The sequence below is a fragment of the Pseudorca crassidens genome, chromosome 16, assembly GCF_039906515.1.
Source record: "Pseudorca crassidens isolate mPseCra1 chromosome 16, mPseCra1.hap1, whole genome shotgun sequence".
Taxonomy (NCBI): Eukaryota; Metazoa; Chordata; class Mammalia; order Artiodactyla; family Delphinidae; genus Pseudorca; species Pseudorca crassidens.
The window spans coordinates 19738016-19765707 of NC_090311.1; the positions used below are offsets into that span (position 1 = coordinate 19738016).

General features: G+C 36.5%; 1 protein-coding gene across 2 annotated transcripts in view; it reads right to left on the minus strand.

The window, feature by feature from the left end:
- Window positions 1-27692, minus strand: part of MXI1 (MAX interactor 1, dimerization protein) — a 99007-nt gene that overhangs the window by 44742 nt on the left and 26573 nt on the right. For both annotated transcript variants that reach the window (XM_067709440.1, XM_067709443.1), the window contains exon 3: window positions 4218-4247. In XM_067709440.1, the coding sequence (XP_067565541.1) occupies window positions 4218-4247 (30 nt within the window). The remainder of the gene's footprint in view (window positions 1-4217; window positions 4248-27692) is intronic.

Here is a 27692-nt window from a genome sequence, read left to right on the forward strand (position 1 = left end):
CCTAAAAGCTCCCTAATGGGCTATAGGCATCTTGGGGTAATTGTGGGCCAGAGCAAACTACTCTGTGCTCGCCAGACCCTCTGAAATCTGGGAGTACGAACCTCAACATTTGTTGGCTATTGTCTCCTCAAGGCCAGACCCAGGGCTTCAACAATCTTAGGGCTCTGTTTAAGATAGCCATCTGGGGACTTCTCTGGTGGCACAGTGGTTAAGAATCTGCCTGCCAATGCAGGGGACACGGGTTCGAGCCCTGGTCCAGGAAGATTTCACATGCCACAAGCAACTGGGCCTGTGTGCCACAACTACTGAGCCTGCGCTCTAGAGCCCACGAGCCACAACTACTGAGCCAGAGAGTCACAACTACTGAAGTACCACTACTGAAGCCACAACTACTGAAGTACCACAACTACCGTGTGCCTAGAGGCCGTGCTCCGCAACAAAGAGAAGCCACCACAATGAAAAGCCCGCGCACCGCAATGAACAGTAGCCCCCGCTCGCTGCAACTAGAGAAAGCCCGCAAGCAGCAACAAAGACCCACCTCAGCCAAAAGTAAATAAATAAATAGATAAATTTAAAAAAAATGATAGCCATCTGGAATTACTCTGTCTTTCACTAACAATTTAAAATCATCTACTCTAATTCTCACTGCATTGCCCCAGTAAAAAAACCCCACTAACTTGGAGTAGCTTTATATGCAAGATTTTAGAACTAACCTTTTTAAAAAAACTTTTGATATGAACATATTGTATGTAGAGCAGCAAAATTTCAAAAATATGACTTGCTTCAGGGATATGTTTTCAGAATGAAAACAAAATCAAATCACTCTTTTGACAGTGAATTACTTTCCTCATATAAGCTCACACTCAAAAGCAAATGAAAGGTAAAGCCAAAATTCTATTTATTTTAAAGGATGCCAAATCTACGTTAACTTTTTATTTAATATGTCAAATAAAAACAGTGCCTTAGAAAAAAGGATCATTAAATAGAACTGGGTGGGGGCCTAAAAAGTGTAATAGCAATACAGGCTTAAATATTAAAAATATTCTTGTGCTGCTTTCCTGCTCTTTGGCTAAAACATCCCCCCACCCCTCCCTTTAAATCATCCTGTGTCTACCAATATTTGTTTTCTTGTTAGATCCACTTTTCAGAAGTGGAGTATAGGTTATTCAATTGTATTCTTCCTTTAACACTCATCCTCTGACACATTCCACTAAATTAGAAATTTATTTATATTGATAAATATCCCTTTTAAAAACAAATATATCTTGGAAAGGTTAATTCTATATTACCTTTCAACCTCAAAGAAGAGAGGGAGGGAGGACGAAAGAACAGGAGGGAAGACGGGAGAGAGGAGAAGACATAATTTGAGAAATAAAGACATCTAGGACTATTAGAAGAGGACAGAAAAGGATAACTGAACCATGCCTTAAGAGAGGTAGGGTAGGAAACCAGCCAGAAAGTCTTAGACGTAAGTAAATAAAATGGGAACAAAAAGCCTTCACTGGAGAGAGCAGAGATCAGGTACAGTCCAGGTGATAAAAGCCACACATGCTACTCCAGTGCTATAGACAAATATGAGATTAAACAAGTTACAGGGCATATCAAAGTAATACTATGGGTGATAAGGTTATCAATAAGTCAGAACTGATATACAGAATGCATTGAATGAAGTTTACTCAAAGGTTTTAAAAGCTCAATTCCAAATACTTTACTAAACAGTCTCTTTACTCTCGTGTTAAACAAAGGTTTTTGCTAGATTTCCAATGAGGGTCTCTCAAGGGCCACATTCATGTGGGTGAAATAATTATAAAAGCCACATGTTTACCAGTATTTAAAACATATGGCCCAAAAATACACTCTGTGCTCTAAAGGTCAAGAGAAGGTTTTATTTTTAGTATCTTCAAAGCTGTTATTTCTTAGTCCTTTTGCCATGTTTAAACTAGCCGGATACTTCCTTTAATATACTAGAAATATAAGACAGAAAAGACTCTTTAAAACATTTCCTGCCAAACTGCTTTGCCTCAAACTAGCAAAACATTTTTGACTAGACCACTGAACTTTGCTCCAGTTTTATCCTTCATTCAGTATTAAAGCTACCATCTACTATACATGCATCAAATGCTAGACACCAAGAATACAAAACTGAACAAAACAGAATCCCTACCTTTGAGGTAGTCATAGTCATTTGGCAGAAAGAGGCATATAAACAGATAATTATAAGACTACCTGATTAAGTTTTACAGTAGGAGATGTGAACAGAGCATTGTGCAAATAAAGTGGTAAAAGCCACTAAGTCAGCCTGGAGGAAAATGCTAAGCCTCTTCAAGAGGATTTGACATTTAAATTCATCTGCAGTGAGGCAGTTAGGTTAGTCAATATGTAAGGGCCCTGCTATTTAAAAAAGGGCAGGACAAAAAGTTGAAGGTCATAGAGATCTTGTATGTCAAAAATGGGTGGTACATCCAGCTACTCTACTTCTGGGTATTTATCCAAAGAACAGGAAAACAGTGATTTGAAAAGATATATGCACCCCTATGTTCATTGCAGCATTATCTACAGTAGTAAAGATATGGAAATAACCTAAGTGTCTATCAATGGATTAATGGATGATGTGGCATGTGTGTGTGTATACACACGCACGCACACACACACACACACACACACACACACACACACATGCACACAAGGGAATCCTACTCAGCCATAAAAAAGAATGAAATTCTGCCATTGGTGACAACATGAATGGACCTTGAAGGTATATGCTAAGTGAAATAAGCCACACAGAGAAAGACAAATACCTATGATTTCACTTGTCCGTGGAATCTAAAAAAACAAAACAAAACAAAAAAAACAAACCTATAGATACAGAGAACAGATTACTGGTTACCAGAGGGGAAGGAGGTTGTGGGGCAGGGTGCAATGGATGAAGGTGGTCAACTGTATGGTGGTCACTTTTTAGTGCATACAGATGTCGAATTACAGTGCTGTACATCTGAAACTTATATAATTTAAAAAACGGCTAATATAAACAATTCCAGTTTGTTGCTTATTACTTTAACCTCCGTACCAAAAAGAGAATATTTAGTCATTCAATCCTCATCTTCTCCCCCAAACTTGTCCTCTTCCTACATTCCTTTTTTTAGTAAATGATAATACAATCTAAAACTTAACCTTCCATAGCCAACTAATCACCAATTTCTATTGATTATATTCCATACTATTTCTTTATTCTGTCTACTTCTATCTCCAATGGCTACCATCATCTCTTACCTTGGAGGCTTCCAATGGCCTCCAAAGAGTTTTCTTGTCTCTGAGATCCCTTCTGCCAATCAGCCAATTCTTTATACTGTAGCCAAAGTGATCTTTCCAAAACCCAAATATGATCATATGACAACCCACTTTAAAATCATTCAACTGCTTACTGCTCTCAGAAAAAGTCCAAACTCTTCAGCATAATTGTCAACATCTGGCCTGGCTTGCCTCATGCTACCATCTTTTATACTCATACTGAACCTCTTGCAGTCTCCTCAACAAACAGTGCTCACTATCCTCTGGAAAGTCTTCTAAGACTCCCTCAAGAGAGAATCAGGTGACCTTCAAAAATGATCTTTCAGCATCCTCTGCTTCTCCATCATCATACTTACCACACTATACGGTATCATCATACTTACCACACTATACAGTATTTTAATTACTTATCTTTCTCTCCCAGGAAGCTATAAATCCCTTAAGGTCAGAAACTGCCTTACACATTCTTGTATTTACTATGTAAAGCATTACGCCTGCCTGGCACTGACATATAGATGGTGCAAGATAAAGATTTGTTGAATGCATGAATGAATGAATGAATGAACTGCAAAGAAAGAGAAATTCAATATCCTACAATTTCCCATAATAGTTATTAGCTCCATTACAGAAACCTAATCCTTTAGCAAGACCATATTTAAGCCATGAACCTATCAAAATTAACCCGTTGAGACAGAAATAAAGAACGTTCAACATAAACTCAAAATTCAAATAAACTTAAGAGTATATTTATGTCTTCCAGTTTAGATAGCGTAAGCGGACTACTTTTTGGAGAGAATACACATATATCAGAACCATGATATGTTACACATGTAAAAAAGTTATAACTACATATGCAATATATTTTCACAGGTCAAATATTGAGTTTGCTTTTTAACATATATGAAAGCTGCACCTCATCACTGACTCACCGATTCTTTTCCAGCTCATTGTGTGTAGACCTAAAAGGGAGGAAAAAAGGGGGAAAAAAAGAGTATTAGGCATGTTTTGTTGCTGAGGCTATAGAAAGGGGGATTAGCTTAGGTACTGCTAAATAAATTCACCCAGTTAATTTATTTAACAATGCAATACATGGTCAGACTTCTATCTATCTCACTCATCAAGAAGAAATAGTCTATGTTCATTAAGACTGTTCATTCAGGTATACTGTTTTCAGTTAACAACTCTAAATATTTTGAAATTAGGATCTCATTGTCATTTTTGATAAAATTGATACTAGCAAGTATTCTCTTGCCTACTTCTAGGGTCCTACGTTTTACTGATTTGTAGACATCATATTAGAAATTTTAATTCAAACATAATCCCATTTTTTTTGTTTAAAAAAAAGGTATATGTACTTCCGTGTCCTCTTCTATCTCCACTTACCTACTCCTAAACATAGGGAGAGAAAAAGTTTTGGCCACCACAGAAGCTGAAACAGGCTTGTCTTATTGCTAAGTGATACAGACAAATTCAAGCCTTCTTTCCTTGAATGTGAAACATAAACCAAAAAAAGTTATACAAGGGAAAAAAATAACATGAACAGAAGAAAATATATTAATAAAATAAAAAACACATGTTTAAAAGACTGGGAGGATACACCTCAAAATGCTAACAAAGTCTTCCGTTTGTGACTTTTTTCATTTTACTTATTAGTATTTGTTACAATAATACTTACCATCTATTGAACAAGCTGAGTGTCTGCTAAACAGTTAACATACATTACCTCATTTTATCCTCCAAACAACCCTCATTTTATAAACAAGAATACTGAGGCTCAGAGAGGTAAAGAGACATGCTCTTGTCCCAAGAATATAAGTTGCAGCCATGATTTAAGCCCACGTCTTTGTTACTCCAAACCCCAAGTTCTTAACCACTCAGTGACAAGCAATACTGAAGAGAGGTTAAGGGCACAGACTCTAAGGCCTGACTGACTGGGTTCAAGTATTGTGTGGCCTTTTAAAAGTCCCTTCATTTCTCTGTGCTCAGTTTTCTCATCTACGAAATAGGAAAAATAACAGTACTTGCCTCATATGATTGTTATGAGGAATAAACAAATTTATGTTGAACATCAAAATATAACAAACTCTACCTAAAGTTAGCTACTATTAGAATTATGTTATACTCAGTTCTCTTGAATAAACGTATTATTTTTACAATAGTTTGGCATTAACAATAATGGAATTTTATAAAGGAAAATTTAAGTTCCTGTCATCAGAACTGAAACTTTAAGCATTTAATATATTCTGGTTAATGTCAAAAGCCTTCAGATTATTATATTACTGATTACTTTAATCTGATTTATTATTTTAATGGATATTTAATAATCAAATTTCTTAATTTTAACAATATTTTTGTCAGTCTCATAATTTGTGGAAATTTTACCCACTGTCTTAGTTCAAGAGCCAAAAGCCTTCTTTGAATTACTGTCTACTGTCCACCTTTTGCTTTCTTAGCAGTTTCATAAGGTCCAAGTGACACAGGATGAAAAAGACTGATGTTCATTTTTTCTTAAACATCTTTAATGGAGTATAATTGCTTTACAATGGTGTGTTAGTTTCCGCTTTATAAAAAAGCGTATCAGCTCTACATATACATATATCCCCATATCTCCTCCCTCTTGCGTCTCCCTCCCACCCTCCCTATCCCACCCCTCTAGGTGGTCACAAAGCACCGAGCTGATCTCCCTGAGCTATGTGGCTGCTTCCCACTAGCTATCTATTTTACATTTGGTAGTGTATATATGTCCACGCCACTCTCTCACTTTGTCCCAGCTTCCCCTTCCCCCTCCGCATGTCCTCAAGTCCATTCTCTACGTCTGCATCTTCATTCCTGTCCTGCGCCTAGGTTCTTCAGAACCATTTTTTTTTTGATTCCTAATATATGTGTTAGCATACGGTATTTGTTTTCCTCTTTCTGACTTACTTCACTCTATATGACAGACTCTATTTCCATCTACTTCACTACAAATAACTCAATTTCGTTTCCTTTTATGGCTGAGTAATATTCCATTGTATATATATATACCACATATTCTTTATCCATTCACCTGTCGATGGACACTTAGTTTGCTTCCATGTCCTGGCTATTGTAAATAGAGCTGCAATGAACACTGTGGTATATGACTCTTTTTGAATTGTGGTTTTCTCAGGGTATATGCCCAGTAGTGGGATTACTGGGTTGTATGGTAGTTCTATTTTTAGTTTTTTAAGAAACCTCCATACTGTTCTCCATAGTGGTTGTACCAATTTACATTCCCACCAACAGTGCAAGAGGGTTCCCTTTTCTCCACACCCTCTCCAGCATTTACTGTTTGTAAATTTTTTTCTTTTTTTGCGGTACGCGGGCCTCTCACCGTTGTGGCCTCTCCCATTGTGGAGCACAGGCTCCGGATGCACAGGCCCAGCAGCCACAGCTCACGGGCCCAGCCGCTCCGCAGCATGTGGGATCCTCCCGGACCGGGGCACGAACCCGTGTCCCCTGCATCGGCAGGCGGACCCTCAACCACTGCGCCACCAGGGAAGCCCCTGTTTGTAGATATTTTGATGATGGCCATCCTGACTGGTGTGAGGTGATACCTCATTGTAGTTTGATGTTCATTTTCAAGAGATTATCTTAATAAGAGAACATCTCTCTCTCTCTCTCTCGAGATGTAAAAAAAAATCTCAGGATGCTTTAAGAGTTCAGACAAATTAATGGCAAGGATATATATGACTCAGATGGGAGAAACAATAAAAACACAGCACTTTCAGTATAACACAGACTCAGACTTCAAAACTCAATAAATTACAACCAAATCTCTACCACATATAAGTATTTATTAAAAGGTTTAAGTTCTTTGTTGTTCGAATGAAATGTCAAAGTAAATCAATAAGTTAGAAGAGGGAAAAGGTGTATTTGAAAGAGATTTAAAGCAAAAAAATATTGTCCAAAATTTGAACGTGTGATCAATAATAAAATATCCCACCCACCCCCTCTTAGTAAGTTTTGGTTTAATTGCCTTAATCTGAGAAGAAAACTCAGAACAAGTAAAACAAAAACAATGAAATACTATAGTAAGGGGACTTCCCTGGTGGCACACTGGTTAAGAATCCGCCTACCAATGCAGGGGACATGGGTTCGAGCCCTGGTCCGGGAAGATCCCACATGCCTTGGAGTAACTAAGCCCATGTGCCACAACTACTGAGCCTGTGCTCTAGAGCCCATGAGCCACAACTACTGAAGCCCGTGTGCCTAGAGCTCATGCTCCACAAGAGGAGCCACTGCAATGAGAAGCCCGCACACCGCAACGAAGAGTAGCCCCCACCTTTGCCGCAACTAGAGAAAGCCCAACGAAGACCCAACGCAGCCAAAAAATTTAAAAAATAATTAATTAATTTAAAAGAGAGAGAGAAGCAGAGAAAAAAAAAAGAAATACTACAGTAAGTAATAAATGGAAATAATCTATTTAGAGAGACGAAGACTATGCACCGTATACTTATTTCAAACAGTTTGGTATTCCACATATGGCCCTAAATGCAAAAGATATATATCCGGGCTTCCCTGGTGGCACAGTGGTTGGCAGTCCGCCTGCCGATGCAGAGGACGCGGGTTCGTGCCCCAGTTCAGGAGGATCCCACGCGTGGCGGAGTGGCTGGGCCCGTGAGCCATGGCCGCTGAGCCTGTGCGTCCAGAGCCTGTGTTCCGCAACGGGAGAGGCCACAGCAGTGAGAGGCCCGCGTACCGCAAAAAAAAGATATATAACCAATTGCTGAATTCCAGCATTATATTGAGCCTACTATCAAAGCTTACACCAAAAGAACATAATCTGAACCACTGCTGTGAACAAAATTAAAACAGCAGGTTCTTCCCAACTCTCTCAGATTTTTCTTTATTATCTTCTTAAAAAATATAAAATGATAGCTAAGTATATGAACTTTTCCACCAAACCAGAAAATGTATGCCATATCTAGTTATACCACTAGTAAAATTTAACAAGATTTCCAAATACCAAGAAGCAAAAATGATCACATATGTACTAATCTTTATCATATTGCCGTATTCTTCCAATTTTTAAAAAATGCATCAGTAGCATTTACTCCTATTTTGATGACTTTTTTGCCTCTAATATCAAGTCAACAAATACTGCATATCTTCAATGTTCAAAATTGTCTTAAGCTGCAAGGAATCAGAGACAGTCTCTAGCTGGTAGATTAAGACATTTACAGGAATAATTATAACTCAAGGCAAAACAAATATATTAAGAAAGGTACAAAGTGTTGTGAGAGTTTAAAGGATGCAGAGTTTACTTACAAATGGGGCTATCAGAAAATGGGGCTTTAGAAAAGGGGACATTTGGTCTGCGGCTTACATGATGAGTACATTTGCTACTACTAGAAACCAGACCTAGTAGGGAGAAGACATTCCAAGTGGAAAGGATATAGCACAAGCAAACAAGCAGAGTTGTGAAGTCCAAAGCAAAACCAGAGAACAAAAATGGAAAAAAGCCCTGAGTTTAAATATTAGCCCTATCACTCACATTAGCTGTGGAACTTTGAACAAATTATTTAACCTCTCTAATTAACAGTTTTCTCGTTTGTAAAACTGGAATAATACCACATGCCTTGGCTGGGTTACTGTGAGAATCAGAGAATAATGTAAAAGCATCAGCACCTAGTAAGTATTCAGTAAATGTTAGCCACTGTAAATATTCTTATTATTTTTAACAAGACTGAAAATATACTACCTAAAACAATGTTAAACATATTGCATGGGGCAACAAATTGAGAGGTTCTTAGTAACACTTGGAATTAGCCTGGAAACAACCAACCAACCATAATGATTAAAAAAGAAACTGAAGGAAAAGACAGGTCTTTTGATCATTTAGTCGGCTGTGAGGACAGTATAAGATTTAAGGTATGACGTCTAATTATACGTACACGCAGAAAATAACGATCCAAACAGTGCTGGCAAACAGAGAAGTTGAACGCATCACATCCTAGCACACTCAGAAACAACCTCTTTGCTTCCCTGAGCCTATGTGCCTGACCAAACCCTTCCAATAATATGCCATTAAAATAACCCATTATGATAAATTCCCTATAAAGCTGAGATGTTCTGAATAATCCATCTGGTTAGCACACTTTTCTTCTCCAAACAAAAATACACCTCTGAGAACAAACACTATGAACTGTCTTCCTTTCAGACACTCTTACTCTGAATGCTTAACTTCCAAGGACAGGGATAAAGACATTTCTATCATTTTATCATCAAATCACAGTAATCTTTTTCGCAAATACTATCCCTTTAAGAGACATGCTAACGTATTCTCTGCTTGAGTGGGAGTCATTATCTCAACCAAATCTGTGATTTTTCACTGACTACAACACTGCTTTAATATGTAAACTTTTAATTCTTTAGGGTGCAGTTTGGTGGCAGTCAATGAAATGAAGCGTAGAATTGAAACTGCACAAAATTGTACCATTTGGCTCAAGAGTAGTACCACCATGGAAGGAAAATAAAAGCCCCCATTCCCAGAATTAATATTCTCTTCCAACAAAAGAAAAGACTTCTATCTTTGTTGGATTAATGAGCCAACCCCTAATCTGTTAACATTTTCATTTCACTTATTTTCTAATCCTAAAGTGCCTAGTGGATGTTGTCCTCCACACAATGAAAAGAACACATTCTATGATGCTAAATGAATATTTTCTAACTGTATCCTAAAGCTTAAACTTCAGCTTTATTAGAGCAGGGGGTCTCTAAAGTATATACCTAAAGGGGTTGAAAAAGAATTGGTTGAATAGTGAAACTTCTATTTATGTTTATTCTTCTTCTTAAACTTTATTCTATATTTATAAAATATTAGTACAGTGATACATGTATACAATTATCAACACATACAAATATATTAGGTATACAGTAGTTTTTTGCTGCTAGTGGTATATAATAAAGTGGTCAATAAAGTTTGAAGAACACTGTAATAAAAGAAAATCATGCTTATTGCCAATAAAGTAATTCTTTCAAAGAAGTAGTTTTGTACATTTATTTCTATCACAAGTACATATTTTAAAAAAAACATTAAAGACAGTGAAACTTGAATACTGCACTTTTAGGAAAAATGCCTCATAAGAAACGTACTACTTCTTCCATAACAATAACAAAAAAACCCACCACAATAACTAAGACCACAAAAAAGCAAGTGTCTAAACAGGATGCATAACAATAACTACAATTAATAAGTTTTTCTTAAAACTTACTATCAAAGCTGAATATATGCATACCTTATGATTCAGCATTTTCCCTCAGAGGCATACACCAAACTAATATACATAAATATGCTCACCAAAGGACATACAAGAGAATACACATTCTTTTCATACTAGCCCAAAACTGGAAATTCAAATGTCCATCAATAGTAGGATGGATGAATAAATTGTGGAACATTCATATTGATATAATGTAATACTATAGAGCCCTGAGAATGAACTATTATGCAATAACATGGATGAATTTTCAAAATTTCAACATAGTGCTGAATGAAAAATGGCAGATACAAAAATACACACTGCATAACCCCATTCGTATAAAGTTAAAAACTGGCAAAACTAATGGTATCGAAAGAAGACTGTAGTTACCTCAGGTAGGGTTGACAGTAAGTCTATAATATTTTATTTCTTCACCTTTGTGAAAATTCATCGAGCTATACACTTAGGATTTATACACTTTTCTGTATGTACATTTTCAATAAACAAGAAAAAATGAAAAAATTACACATGAATCAAATTCAGTAAAAATCAATTCTTATTTCAAATACAGCAAACACTCTAATTTGTCTCTGGTAAATCTTTTGATATATTACATAAACGTCCCTAAGTTATGCACTTTGTAAAGCATAATTTTCAATAAATTTAAGTACTAAAATCATACAGAGGGCTTCCCTGGTGGCGCAGTGGTTGAGAATCTGCCTGCTAATGCAGGGGACACGGGTTCGAGCCCTGGTCTGGGAAGATCCAACATGCCGCGGAGCAACTAGGCCCGTGAGCCACAACTGCTGAGCCTGCGCGTCTGGAGCCTGTGCTCCGCAACAAGAGAGGCCGCGATAGTGAGAGGCCCGCGCACCACGATGAAGAGTGGCCACCACTTGCCACAACTAGAGAAAGCTCTCGCACAGAAACGAAGACCCGACACAGCCAAAAAAAAAAAAAAATCATACAGAGTAAGTTCTCTAAGCACAATGGAATTAGAAATCAGTAACAATAAGATAACTAGGAAAATAGCAATATTTGGAAAATAAGCGACAAATCAAAGAAAAATGACAAAGAAATCAGAAAATATTCTGAACTGAATGATAATGAAAACACAACATGTCAAAATTTGTTGGATGTATCTAAAGCAGTACTTAGAAATGTTTAGCTTTAAATTCTTCTATTAGTATAAAAAACAAAGTTAAAAATCTATGGTCTAACTTTCACCTTGAGAAGCTACAAAAAGAAGAGCAAATTAAGCCCAATGAAATAGAAAAGGAAATAAGAAGTCACAGGTTAAAGAACAAATCACAAAGAAAACAAAGTATCTTCAGCTGGATGATAAAAATTTGTGGCATGCAGCTAAAGCAGTGTTTAGAGAAAAATATTTCTAGCTTTAAATCCTTATGTTGGGGTAGGGGGCAGTGATGGAGTCCAAAATCAATGCCTTCCACCTTTAGAAGGTAGAAAAAAAGCAAAGTAAACCAAAAGAAGGTGGGCAATGGATCTCAACTGTGTGGGCTATTTTTCCCACCAGAAGATATTTGGCCACATCTGGAGACATTTTTGGTTATCACACCAGGGAGACACTACTGGTGTTTTGTGAGGAGAGGCCAGGGATGCTGCGAAACATCCAATGATGCTCAAAACAGAATTATCTGGCCCAAAATGTCAATAGTGCTGGGGTTGACAAACTCTGAAGTAGAGGAAGAAATAATAAAGCCAAGAACAGGAATAAACAAAATAGAAGACAGGAAACAACAGAGAGTATCAATAAAACCAAAAGTTGACTTTAAAAAAAAAAACGCAGTAAAATGGATAAACTTTTCTAAAACTGATGCAGAAAAAAGGCAAAAATTACCAACACAAAAAAAATAACTAATATCAGGAACAAAAGAGAGCACATCACTACAGATACTACACACATTAAAAGGATGATAAGAGAATATTATGAACAGCTTTATGCCAATAAATTCAACATGTAGATGAAATGGACAAATTTCTTGAAAGATACAAATTATCAAAACTAACTCAAGAAGAAATAGAGAGTTAGTGTCAGCCTTGCATCTATTACAGAAATTGCATTCATAATCAAAAACCTGCCCACAAACAGAAGACCTAAATAGACGTTTCTCCAAAGAAGATATACAGATTGCCAACAAACACATGAAAGAATGCTCAACATCATTAATCATTAGAGAAATGCAAATCAAAACTACAATGAGATATCATCTCACACCGGTCAGAATGGCCATCATCAAAAAATCTAGAAACAATAAATGCTGGAAAGGGTGTGGAGAAAAGGGAACACTCTTGCACTGTTGGTGGGAATGTAAATTGATACAGCCACTATGGAGAACAGTATGGAGGTTCCTTAAAAAACTACAAATAGAACTACCATACGACCCAGCAATCCCACTACTGGGCATATATCCTGAGAAAACCATAATTCAAAAAGAGTCATGTACCAAAATGTTCATTGCAGCTCTATTTACAATAGCCAGGACGTGGAAGTAACCTAAGTGTCCATCAACAGATGAATGGATAAAGAAGATGTGGCACATATATACAATGGAATATTACTCAGCCATAAAAAGAAACGAAATTGAGTTATTTGTGGTGAGGTGGATGGACCTAGAGTCTGTCATATAGAGTGAGGTAAGTCAGAAGGAGAAAAACAAATACCATATGCTAACACATATATATGGAATCTAAGGAAAAAAAAAAAAAGGTCATGAAGAACCTAGGGGTAAGACAGGAATAAAGACACAGACCTACTAGAGCATGGACTTGAGGATATGGGGAGGGGGACGGGGAGGCTGTGACGAGGTGAGAGAGTGGCATGGACATATATACACTACCAAGAGTAAAGTGGATAGCTAGTGGGAAGCAGCCGCGTAGCACAAGGAGATCAGCTAGGTGGTGTGTGACCCCCTAGAGGGGTGGGATAGGAAGGGTGGAAGGGAGGGAGACGCAGGAGGGAAGAGATATGGGAACATGTGTATATGTATAACTGATTCACTTTGTTATAAAGCAGAAACTAACACACCATTGTAAAGCAATTATACTCCAATAAAAATGTTAAAAAAAAAAAGTCACGGTGCCATAAGAGCAAGGAAAAAATTAGCGAGAACAACAACAACAACAACAAACAACCTGCCCACAAAAAAACTCCAGGCCCAGAAGTATTCATTGGCAAATTTTACCAAGCATTTAGGGAATAAATAATACTAATTCTACAGAACATATTTCAAAATATAAAGGAAATGGAAATATTTCCCAATTCATTTTGAGGCCAGTATTACCCTGATACCAAAACCTGACAAAGAACTTACATTGAAAAACAAAACAAAACAAAACCACAGACTACTATTCCCTCAAGAACACAGACACAAAAATTCTTGAGAAAATATTAGCAAATTTATAGAAACTATCAGTTTTACAATAAAAAACTTGTCTGGTCTTTGTCCCAATTTCCTGGGACAGAGCTTCGGACACCTTGGAATTTCCTCAGTTATAGGAGTGTCTTCTGTTATTCATGGTGGGCTCTTGGACCACTCTTGAGTTTATGCTAGGGAGATGACTTAAATTGGACTGGTCATGCCAGAAAGACCAGCCATGTAATTAGAGGATTCAGGCTTTGAGCAACTGATACCAGCCAACCTCTGGGGAGAGGAGGGTCACTAGAGAGTTCAATCACATGGTGAATGATTCAATCAACTGTGACTACATAATGATATGGAAATAAAAACTCTAGAATCCAAGGTTCAGGTGAGCTTCCTGGTTGGTGAACACATCAATCTGCCAGCAGGGTAATGTATCCTGATAGTACACGGACAGGACACAGAAGCTCCATGCCCAGGATTCTCCAGGACCTCACCCTATGCATCCCTTCATTTGGCTGGTCGTGATTTGTATTATTTATAATAAAACCTGTAATCGTAAGTATAGCACTTTCCTGAGTTTCATGAGTTCTATTGAACTACTGAACCTGAGGGGATTGTGGGAACACCTAAATTTGTAGTCAGTTGGTCATAAACGTGGGTGGCCTGGGGACTCTTAAACTTGCATCTGGCAACTGTAGTGAGGGCAGTCATGTTGGGGACTGCACCCTTAAACTTGTGGAGTCTGTACTAACTAGAGATGTTAGCGTGAGTATTGTAAAATACACCATGACCAAGTAGGGTTTATTCCAGGAATGCAAGATTAGTTTAAGGTTCAAAAAAATGAAATCAGTGTAATTAACCATATTAACAGAATAAAAAAGAAAAACCACAGTATAATCTCAATAGATGTAGAAAAAGCATTTGACAAAATTCATCCATTCATTCATGATAAAAACTTTCAGCAAATTAGGAAATAAAGGAATTTCCTCAACTTGTTAAAAGGCATCTACAAAAAAATCTATAGTTGTCATATCAATGGTGAAAGAATATATGTTTTCCCAATATCAGAAGCAAGGCAAGGATGTTCACTCTCATCAGCTTCTATTCAGCCACTGTACTAGAGGTCCTAGCCAATGAAACAAGGCAAGAAAAATAAATATCATACAGAAAGGTAAGGAAAAAGTAAAAATATCTTTAACGTAAACATCATTTAGTGTCTATTTAGAAAATCCTAATATACAAATTACTAGAACTAATAAGTGAGTTTAGCAAAGTAGGTTTACAAGGTCAATATACCAAATTCAATTGCTATTTACAATAGCATCAAAGAATATTAACTACTTTAACAAATATTAACTAATTTATTGAAGTATGTGCATTACCCACACTCTGAAAAACTACAAAATATTGCTGAATTTTAAAAACATCTAAATAATTGAATGAATGGGGAGATATACCATGTTCATGCATCAAAAGATTAAATGTTGTTCAGATGTGTCAAGTCTCCCCCAAATTAATCTACAGATTCAATGCAATCCCAATCAAAACTCTAGTAGGCTTTGTTGTAGAAAGTGACAAGCAGCTTCAATAATATATGTGAAAATGAAAAAGACCTAGAATACTCAAAGGAACTTTTGAAAAAGATGAACCAATTTGGAAGGCTTACGCTACCTAACTTCATGACTTACTAGAAAACCTGCAGTAATTAAGACAGTGTGGTATTTTAGTAAAGATAAATATTTAGATCAATGGAAAAGAATAGAGTCCACAAATAGATTCACACATACATGGTCCTTTCATTTTTTACAAAGATCCCAAGGCAATTCAATGTAGAAATGTCTTTTCAGTAAATGATAGTGAAACAACTGGAGGTCCATTTGCCAAAAAGTGAACTTCAACTGTTACCTCACACCTTCTAAAAAAATTACTCTAAATGAATCTCAGATCTAAATGGATTACCTATAGAAAACTTAAGAGAAAATTTTGTGATCTTGGATTTTGCAAATATTTCTTAGGACGTAAGAAGCATGAACCAGAGAGATTGGTTCAAGATGGCGGAGTAGAAGGACGTGTGCTTACTCTCTCTTGCGAGAGCACCGGAATCACAAGTAACTGCTGAACAATCATCAACAGGAAGACACTGAAACTCACCAAAAAACATACCTCACATCCAAATACAAAGGAGAAGCCACAATGAGATGGTAGGAGGGGCACAATCACAATAAAATCAAATCCCATAACTGCTGGGTGGGTGACTCACAAATTGGAGAACACTTATACCACAGAAGGCCACCCACTGGAGTGAAGGTTCTGGGCCCCATGTCAGGCTTCCCAGCCTGGGGGTCCGGCAACGGGAGCAGGAATTCCTAGAGAATCAGACTTTGAAGGCTAGAGGGATTTGACTGCAGGACTTTGACAGGACTGGGAGAAACAGAGACTCCACTCTTGGAGGGCACACACAAAGTAGTGTGTGCATCAGGACCCAGGGGAAGGAGCAGTGACCCTGTAGGAGACTGAACCAGACCTACCTGCTAGTGTTGGAGGGTCTCCTATAGAGGCACGGGGTGGCTGTGTCTCACCATGAGGACAAGGACACTGGCAGCAGAAGTTCTGGGAAGTACTCCTGGAGCTCTCCCAGAGTTCACCATTAGCCCCACCAAAGTGCCCGGTAGGCTTCAATGTTGGGTAGCCTCAGGCCAAACAACCAACAGAAAGGGAACCCAGCGCCACCCATCAGCAGAAAAGTGGATTAAAGTTTTATTGAGCTCTACCCACCACCAGTCCCTCCCATCAGGAAACTTGCTCAAGCCTCTTAGATAGCCTCATCCACCAGAGGGCAGACAGCAGAAGCAAGAAGAAATACAATCCTGCAGCCTGTGGAACAAAAACCACATTCACAGAAAGACAGACAAGATGAAAAGGCAGAGGATTAGGTACCAGATGAAGGAACAAGATAAAACCCCTGAAAAACAACTAAATGAAGTGGAGATAGGCAACCTTCCAGAAAAAGAATTCAGAATAATGATAGTGAAGATGATCCAGGACCTCAGAAAAAGAATGGAGGCAAAGATCAAGTAGATGCAAGAAATGTTTAACAAAGTCCTAGAAGAATTAAAGAACAAACAAACAGAGATGAACAATACAATAACTGAAATGAAAAATACACTAGAAGGAATCGATAGCAGAATAACTGAGGCAGAAGAACGGATAAATGACCTGGAAGACAGAATGGTGGAATTCACTGCTGCGGAACAGAATAAAGAAAAAAGAATGAAAAGACATGAAGACAGCCTAAGAGACCTCTGGGACAACATGAAACATAACAACATTCGCATTATCAGGGTCCCAGAAGGAGAACAGAGAGAGAAAGGACCAGAGAAAATATCTGAAGAGATTATAGTCGAAAACTTCCCTAATATGGGAAAGGAAATAGCCACCCAAGTCCAGGAAGTGCAGAGAGTCCCATACAGGATAAACCCAAGGAGAAACACACTGAGACACACAGTAATCAAACTGGCAAAAATTTAAAGACAAAGAAAAATTATTGAAAGCAGCAAGGGAAAAACAACAAATAACATACAAGGGAACTCCCATAAGGTTAACAGCTGATTTCTCAGCAGAAACTCTATGAGCCAGAAGGGAGTGGCATGATATACTTAAAGTGATGAAAGGGAAGACCCTACAACCAAGATTACTCTACCCTGCAAGGATCTCATTCACATTTGATGGAGAAATCAAAAGCTTTACAGACAAGCAAAAGCTAAGAGAATTCAGCACCACCAAAATCAGCTTTACAACAAATGCTAAAGGAACTTCTCTAAGTGGGACACACAAGAGAAGAAAAGGACCTACAAAAATAAACCCAAAACAATTAATAAAATGGTAACAGGAACATACATATCGATAATTACCTTCAACATGAATGGATTACATGCTCCAACCAAAAGACACAGGCTTGCTGAATGGATACAAAAACAAGACCCGTATATATGCTGTCTACAAGAGACCCACTTCAGACCTAGGGACACATACAGACTGAAAGGCAGGGGATGGAAAAAGATATTCCATGCAAATGGAAATCAAAAGAAAGCTGGTGTAGCAGTACTCATATCAGATAAAATAGATTTTAAAACAAAGAAAGTTACAAGAGACAAGGAAGGACACTACATAATGATCAAGGGATCATTCCAAGAGGAAGATATAACAATTATAAATATATATGCTCCCAACATAGGAGCACCTCAATACATAAGGCAACTGCTAACAGCTATAAAAGAGGAAATCGACAGTAACACAATAATAGTGGGGGACTTTAACACCTCACTTTACACCAATGGACAGATCATCCAAACAGAAAATTACTAAGGAAACACAAGCTTTAAATGATACAACAGACCAGACAGATTTAATTGATATTTATAGGACATTCCATCCAAAAACAGATAACACTTTCTTCTCAAATGCACATGGAACATTCTCCAGGATAGATCACATCGTGGGTCACAAATCAAGCCTCAGTAAATTTATGAAAACTGAAATCATATCAAGCATCTTTTCTGACCATAATGCTATGAGATTAGAAATCAAAATCAATTACAGGGAAAAAAATGGAAAAAACACACAAAAAATACATGGAGGTTAAACAATACGTTACTAAATAACCAAGAGATCACTGAAGAAATCAAAGAGGAAATCAAACAACACCTAGAAACAAATTAACAACGAAAACACGATGATCCAAAACCGATGGGATGCAGCAAAAGCAGTTCTAATAGGGAAGTTTACAGCAATACAAGCCCATGTCAAGAAACAAGAAAGATCTCAAATAAACAATCTAATCTTACACTTAAAGAACCTAGAGAAAGAAGAACAAACAAAATCCAAAGTTAGTAGAAGGAAAGAAATCATAAAGATCAGAGCAGAAATAAATGAAATAGAAACAAAGAAAACAATAGCAAAGATCAATAAAATTAAAAGCTGGTTCTTTGAGAAGATAACAAAATTGATAAACCATTAGCCAGACTCATCAAGAAAAGGAGGGAGAGGACTCAAATCAATAAAATTAGAAATGAAAAAGGACAAGTTGCCAGACACCGCAAAAATACAAAGCATCCTAAGAGACTACTACAAGCAACCCTATGCCAATAAAATGGACATCCTGGAAGAAATGGACAAATTCTTAGGAAGGTATAACCTTCCAAGACTGAACCAGCAAGAAACAGAAAATATGAACAGACCAATCACAAGTAATGAAATTGAAACTGTGATTAAAAATCTTCCAACAAACAAGGTCCTGGACCAGATAGCTTCACAGGTGAATTCTATCAAACATTCAGAGAAGAGCTAACGCCCATGCTTCTCAAACTCTTCCAAAAAATTGCAGAGGAAGGAACACTCCCAACTCATTCTATGAGGCCACCATCACCCTGATACCATAACCAGACAAAAATACTACAAAAAATGAAAATTACAGACCAATATCTCTGATGAATATGGATGGAAAAATCCTCAACAAAATACTAGCAAACAGAATCCAACAACACATTAAAAGGATCATACACCATGATCAAGGGGGATTTATCCCAGGGATGCAAGGATTCTTCAATATACGCCGATCAATCAATGTGATACACCATATTAACAAATTGAAGAAGAAAAACCATATGATCACCTCAATAGATGCAGAAAAAGTTTTTGACAAAATTCAACACCCATTCATGATAAAAAAAACTCTCCAGAAAGTGGGCACAGAGGGAACCCACCTCAACATAATAAAGGCCGTATATGACAAACTCACAGCAAACATCATTCTCAATGGTGAAAAACTGAAAGCATTTCCTCTAAGATCAGGAACAAGACAAGGATGTCCACTCTCACCACTATTATTCAACATAGTTTTAGAAGTCCTAGCCATGGCAATCAGAGAAGAAAAATAAATAAAAGGAATACAAATTGGAAAAGAAGTAAAGCTGTCACTGTTTGCAGATGACATGATGCTATACATAGAGAATCCTAAAGATGCCACCAGAAAACTACTAGAGCTAATCAATGACTTTGGTAAAGTTGCAGGATACAAAATTAATGCACAGAAATCTCTTGCATTCCTATACACTAATGATGAAAAATCTGAAAGAGAAATTAAGGAAACACTCCCATTTACCACTGCAACAAAAAGAATAAAATACCTAGGAATATGGGCTTCCCTGGTGACGCAGTGGTTGAGAGTCCGCCTGACGATGCAGGAGACACAGGTTCATGCTCCGGTCTGGGAAGATCCCACATGCCACAGAGCGGATAGGCCCGTGAGCCACGGCCACTGAGCCTGTGCGTCCGGAGCCTGTGCTCCACAACGGGAGAGGCCATAACATTGAGAGGCCCGCGTACCGAAAAAAAAACCACCTAGGAATAAACCTACCTATGGAGACAAAACACCTGTATGCAGAAAACGCTAAGACACTGATGAAAGAAATTAAAGATGATACAAACAGATGGAGAGATATACCATGTTCTTGGATTGGAAGAATCAATATTGTGAAAATGACTATACTACCCAAAGCAATCCACAGATTCAATGCAATCCCTATGAAATTACCAATGGCATTTTTTACAGAACTATAACAAAAAATCTTAAAATTTGTATGGAGACATAAAAGACCCCGAATAGCCAAAGCAGTCTTGAGGGAAGAAAACGGAGCTGGAGGAATCAGATTCCCTGACGTCAGACTATACTACAAAGCTACGGTTATCAAGACAATACGGTACTTGAACAACAACAGAAATAAAGATCAATGGAACAGGACAGAAAGCCCAGAGATAAACCCACGTACCTATGGTCAACTAATCTATGACAAAGGAGGCAAGGATATACAGTGGAGAAAAAGCAGTATCTTCAATAAGTGGTGCTGGGAAAACTGGACAGCTACATGTAAAAGAATGAAATTAGAACACTCTCTAACACCATACACAAAAATAAAGTCAAAATGGATTAGACACCTACATGTAAGACTGGACACTATAAAACTCTTAGAGGAAAACATAGGAAGAACACTCTTTGACATAAATCACAGCAAGACCTTTTTTGATCCACCTCCTAGAGTAATGGAAATAAAAACAAAAATAAACAAATTGGACCTAGTGAAACTTAAAAGCTTTTGCAAAGCAAAGGAAACTATAAACAAGATGAAAAGACAACTCTCAGAATGGGAGAAAATAGTTGCAAATGAATCAATGGACAAAGGATTAATCTCCAAAATATACAAATGGCTCATGCAGCTCAATATTAAAAAAACAAACAACGCAATCCAAAAATAGGCAGAAGACCTAAATAGACATTTCTACAAAGAAGACATACAGATGGCCAAGAAGCACATGAAAACCTGCTCAACATCACTAATCATTAGAGAAATGCAAATCAAAACTACAATGAGGTATCACCTCACACCAGTTACAATGGGCATCATCAGAAAATCTACAAACAACAAATGCTGGACAGGGTGTGGAGAAAAGGGAACCCTCTTGCACTGTTGGTGGGAATGTAAATTGATAGTCACTATGGAGAACAGTATGGAGGTTCCTTAAAAAACTAAAAATATAACTACCATATGACCCAGCAATCCCACTACTGGGCATATACTTAGAGAAAACCATAATTCAAAAAGACACATGCACCCCAATGTTCACAGCAGCAGTACTTACAATAGCCAGGTCATGGAAGCAACCTAAATGCCCACTGACAGATGAATGGATAAAGAAGATGTGGTATATATATACAATGGAATATTACTCAGCCATAAGAAGGAACGAAATTGGGTCATTTGTAGAGACGTGGATGGATCTAAGACTGTCATACAGAGTGAAGTAAGTCAGAAGAAGAAAAACAAATATCATATATTAATGCATATATGTGGAACCTAGAAAAATGGTACAGATGAACCGGTTTTCAGGGCAGAAATAGAGACACAGATGTAGAGAACAAACATATGCACACAAAGTGGGGAAAGTGGCATGGGGGATGGTGGTGGTGGGATGAATTGGGAGATTGAGATTGACATGTATACACTAATAGGTATAAAATGGATAACTGATAAGAACCTGCTGTATAAAAAAATAAATAAAATTCAAAAAATAAAAAAAAAGAAGCATGAACCATGAAAGATAAACATGTAAACTGGACTTCATCAAAATTTAAAAGTTTTGTTTTTCAAAAGACACTGTTAAGAAGATGACAAAGGCAAACCACTGAGGAGAAAACATTTGTAAACCACATATGTAACAAAGAATTTGTATCCAGAATTTACAAAGAACTCTTACAACTCAATAAGAAAACAACTAAATAAAATAAAAAGCAAAAGACACAGACCCTTCACCAAAGAAGATATATCAATGGCAAACAAACACACAATAAGATATTCAAAATCACTAGGAACATGCAAAATAAAACACGGTGAGATACTACGACACACCCACTAGAATGGCTAAAATTTAAAAGACTGACAATACCAAGTGCTATCCAGGATCTGGAGCTACTGGAAGTGCCCTACACTGCTAGTCAGGATGTAAAATGGTACAGCCACTTTGGAGAATGGTTTCGTAGTTTCTTTATAAAGTTATATACACACTTACTATGTGACCCAGAATTCTACTCCTACGTAGGTAAGAAAAATGAAAACATATATCTACAGAAAGACCTGTTCATAAAAGTATGTAGCATCTTTACTTATAATAGCTAGAAACTACACACAACCTAATGTCTATCAACTGGTAAATGAATAAACAAACTGTGGCATATTCATACAATGGACTCAGCAATATAAAGGACTTAGCTACTGATTCATAGGACAACATGAATGAATTTCAAACAACATTATGCTAAGTGAAAGAAGTCAGACACAGAATAGTATATACATGATTCCATTTATATGAAATTCCAGAAATGGCAAAACTGTAGTGACAAAACAGATCAGAAGGTGGAGATAAGAAACTGACTATAGAGGCATGAGGTAATAATATTTTGAGATAAAAAGAAGTTCTGTATCATAATTGTGTTGGGGGTTGCATGACTGTATACACGTCTAGTCACTGACTCATACACTAAAAATTGAGGAATTTTATTGTATAGAAATTACACTGCATCAAAACTTTTTTTTTAAGTTATAAACCTCATCCTACAATTGAGGCAATACTCTAATGTACCATAAAGTACTCAGGAATGAGACTAAAACATCAAATCCTTATTCTAGAAGACTAATAATACAAATTACTAGAAAGTGCATAATTTTAAAACATAAGCGCTTTGGGGAATATCTGTTCTTTTATCTACTTAAATTTTTTTTTCATTTCTGGCATATGATTAATCTGCTGTCAGTCAAGAGTATAGACAGTCAAATCTTCATCTTCATAACAGGAAGTCAACAGATAACAAGCAGGGTAAGTTCCTAATTTAGAAATATGAAAGCAAACAGTAGAAGAAACTGTTAAATTACTGCAAGTGGTAGCCTCTAGGAAGCAGAAATTGGATGGGGATAGATGAGGCAGAGGAATGTTATTTTAATTTGTAAGCCATTTAGTATTAACTAACTTTTATCTTAGTGCCAGAAATTAAGATGCATCTAAATACATACTAAAGTTATACAGTATTTGTGAAATAATCACTTCTTAGGTAAAAGCAATATTGGGAACTACAGAGAATTTTCAAGATTAAAATGACTGCTCTTAAACAAATTTTCAAAAGTTAAAACAAGGCATTTAAAAAGACAAACCACTAATTACCTAGACTGCTTCATTATTTGATTCTATTACAGAGCAACATTCTAAAAATCTTTAAAAATGGAAAAAAATTCAGTGATTTCCTAAATCACTGGACTTCCAAATTGTAATTCAGTATTTCAGGAAGGAGTCAGGCATGAAATAAACATTCAGTAGATATTTGTTGAAGGGAAGAAAAACCCAAATGGTACCATAATTAATAGCACTACTCATAATAGAAAGCCCATAGATCCCAATTTTCATTGTTACTATACTCCATTCCTCACTATAGTACTAGAAGCAGACACAGATGTTATACATATATCTATTTCAAAGAATCCTCCTGTCTAAGGGAAATATATCACATAGAAAAGTGATTCTCAAAGGGAGTAAGGGAGGAGAGGTTGGCAGGATAGCTGAATTTTCCTTGTTCTGGTTGCTGCAGGAGAGTGGAGGTGCCTTCTTCCAACTGACTACACTCCCTACTCCTTATTGGTTTATTTAAAGTTTTAAAGGAATCACTGCTGTGGTGATCATTTTGTAATGAATAGAAATAACAAATCACTATGTTGTACACTGGGAACTAACATAGTGTTGTTGGTCAGTTATACTTCAAAAACAATCAAACTCATAGAAAAAGAGATCAGATTTGTGGTTATCAGAGGCCGGGGGTGACGGGAGGGGTAATTGGATGAAAGCAGTCAAAGTGTTTAAATTTCCAGTTATCAGATAAATAAGCACCAGGGATGTAATGTACAACATGATTAATATATTAACACTGCTGTTTGTAATACATGAAAGTTGTTAAGACAGTAAATACTAAGAATTCTCATCACAAGGAAAAAAATTTTTTCTTTTTCTTTTATTTTGTATCTGTATGAGATGATAGATGTTCCCTAAACTTATTGTGATAATAACTTCATGATGTATGTAAGTCATTATGCTATACACCTTAAATTTATATAGCGCTGTATGTCAATTATATCTCAAAAAAACTGGAAGAAAAAAATAAAGGAAACATTGCTTAATATTCATTCATTCATTCTACCTTTAGTTTGTTTTAGCATTTGTCATATGTTCATTATCTTACTGCAATAAATAAGACAGGCAATCTTTTTTTAAGCTTTATTGATACATACTATAAAATTCACCCATTTTAAGTGTACAATCCAATGAGCTTTTGTAAATTTACGTATTTGTGTAAGCATTACCACATTCCACTTTTAGAACACTTCTATCACCCCAAAAGTCCCCTCATGTCCATTTTCAGTCAATCTGCACTCCGACTCCTCACCCACCGCTCATCTGCTTTCTATCTCTATAGTTTTGCCTTATAAATATAAATTTCATATAATGGAATTATGCAATATGTACTCTTATGTATCTGACTTTGTTTACATAAGTTTTTTGTGGTTCATCCATTTTGTCATATGTATGAGTATTTTTCTTTTTCATTGCTGGGTAGTATTCCATTGTACAATATACTATATTTTGTTTATCCATTCACTAGCTGATGGACATTTCAATTGCTTCCAGCTTTTGGTGATTACGAATAATGCCATGACCATGCATGTTCAAGTCTTCCTGTGGACTCCTGTAGAATAAGAGACCTTCATCTTACAGGACAGTGCCTCACACTTGTTACACTTTACCACTAAAATGATTTTTCACATTTGTGGCCAACAGTATGAAGCACATACTGATACTTAATAAATTAATATTAAATTCCTACTGATACTTAGAATGTTTGTTAAAAGAATAAAAGAAACACGTTACTCAGCTATTTCTGATAATATGGGTCTTAACTTCAAATGTTAAAACAAAACAAAACAAAAACAACTTTGTCTCCAATGAGTTTACCTGCTACAAATAACCTGATGATGAGAATAAAGATATTAAACATCCCTAGATCAGTTTTGTACAAAACAATCAATTAAGCCTAAGTTTCTCTAAAAGTCTTCTCAAAACTATACCAACATTTCATTAAAAAGTACCTTCAGGGCTTCCCTGGTGGCACAGTGGTTGAGAATCTGCCTGCTAATGCAGGGGACACGGGTTTGAGCCCTGGTCTGGGAGGATCGCACATGCCGCGGAGCAACTAGGCCTGTGAGCCACAACTACTGAGCCTGTGCGTCTGGAGCCTGTGCTCCGCAAAAAGAGAGGCCGCGATAGTGAGAGGCCCGCGCACCGCGATGAAGAGTGGCCCCCGCTTGCCACAACTAGAGGAAGCCCTCGCACAGAAACGAAGACCCAACAGAACAAAAATAAATAAATTAATTAATAAACTCCTACCCTCAACATCTTCTTTAAAAAAAAAAAAGTACCTTCAGGTCTACATAATCATGCTCAAAGTATTCAGCCATTCATTTACTTAGTAAGGATTTATTGAGTGCCTACACTGAGAATATAAGTACTCTAAAATGTCGAAGTCTCTTCCCTCATGTGGCTCACATTCCATCATCCAATTTTTGAAAAAAGTAAAAATAACAAAAATAGCAAAAAATAACGCAGGACTTACTAAGAAAATTGCAACTATATACCATACACTATGGCACTATATTCTTACAATGTTAGATAACCACCATGTAATTCTTTTAAACTAATTTCTACATAAGCATGTTTAAATTTTATACAAATAAATCGTGTTGTTTCTTTAAACAGTCAGTGGATTAAATATGGTGTTTGTGATAAATTCCATTAAAATATTAGACTCTGAGCTTTTGGTAACCTGCCCCCACCCAGCAATAAACAATGATTCTATACAAAAATGAGATTCAAATACTTCTTTTTGACTAATAGTGCTATTTCCAGGAACGTAACCTGCCTTCCAAAGGACAACTGATTGGGTAACATGTTAAAATGATAAAAGTAAGTACACCAAACCTTAAGAGCCAGGCCTAGAAATCTAAATTTTAAATTGTAACTCATGTGCATTTACTGTTACCAACAAAGACTACAAAAAACCATCCAACAGACTAAGTATTAATGACAATACATAATCCAGAGTTTTTGTGGAGACTAAAGATCACTTTTGTTCTGTTGTTCCTATAGAGGATATATACTATCACACAAGACTATGGTGATCGAAATTAAAAACCTGAAAATTTACTTCTAATACCAAGGCAAACTTAACCACATTTTACTCTCAAGTCTCTTTTATTACATGAGAGGAAAGGTTCTTTATAGTTCCTCAAAAAGAATCCTAAATTGCCCTGTCTAATTAATCAAAATAAGAGTAAAGGAAAATCAGTTGCTTTATCAAAATACATGACTGACTAAAGACTAAAATTATATTCTTCTATAATTTAAAAATGCTTGTTTCAAATGGCTTCAAAGCTCTTGTCATGTGGCCTCCACAAATGGTATTTACATAGTGTTCTCAAAAGACTAGCAAAAATATTTCCCATGATAAACAAAGACAAGGAAATAAATACCACATGGAAACCCTTTTATCCAATGTCATAAAACTAAATAAAAATAAAATCCATAACACTTTCCCCTGAAATGTATGCAGTAACATTAATAACAAAATTATCTACTAAACCAAATATTTTCTCTTATAAGAAATTCATTACTTAAAACATAAGGAATTTCTCTCTAATACTATGTTGTGGAATCCCTATGTCTCCTTGAATGCACATTAAATTTAATCAATGAACAAGTATATATTGTGAATCTATAGCATTTCCATAATAACCTTTTTCTATAAATTTAAGCTATTTACTCTCTGTACCATCATCCAACATAAATAAAAATGGCCCTGTCTATAACATCTTGCTGATTTGTATTATTTATCATTTTTACTATATACACTATCTTTCCAAATATACCACAAGCTCCTCTATGGTAGGGAAGCATGTACAGCAATAGTTCTATATATATAGTGTAAGTTCAATAAATTTGATTACAAATTATTTTAAGAGTGCAGTTTCAATAGCTAGCAAATAAGGAAGCAAATTGCAAAGGGTAAAAAAGAACTCTGGTGATAAGGCATTAAAACAGCAGGTGCAGACCACACGTTTCAGGCATTTCCCAGAGCAGAAAAGGAGAA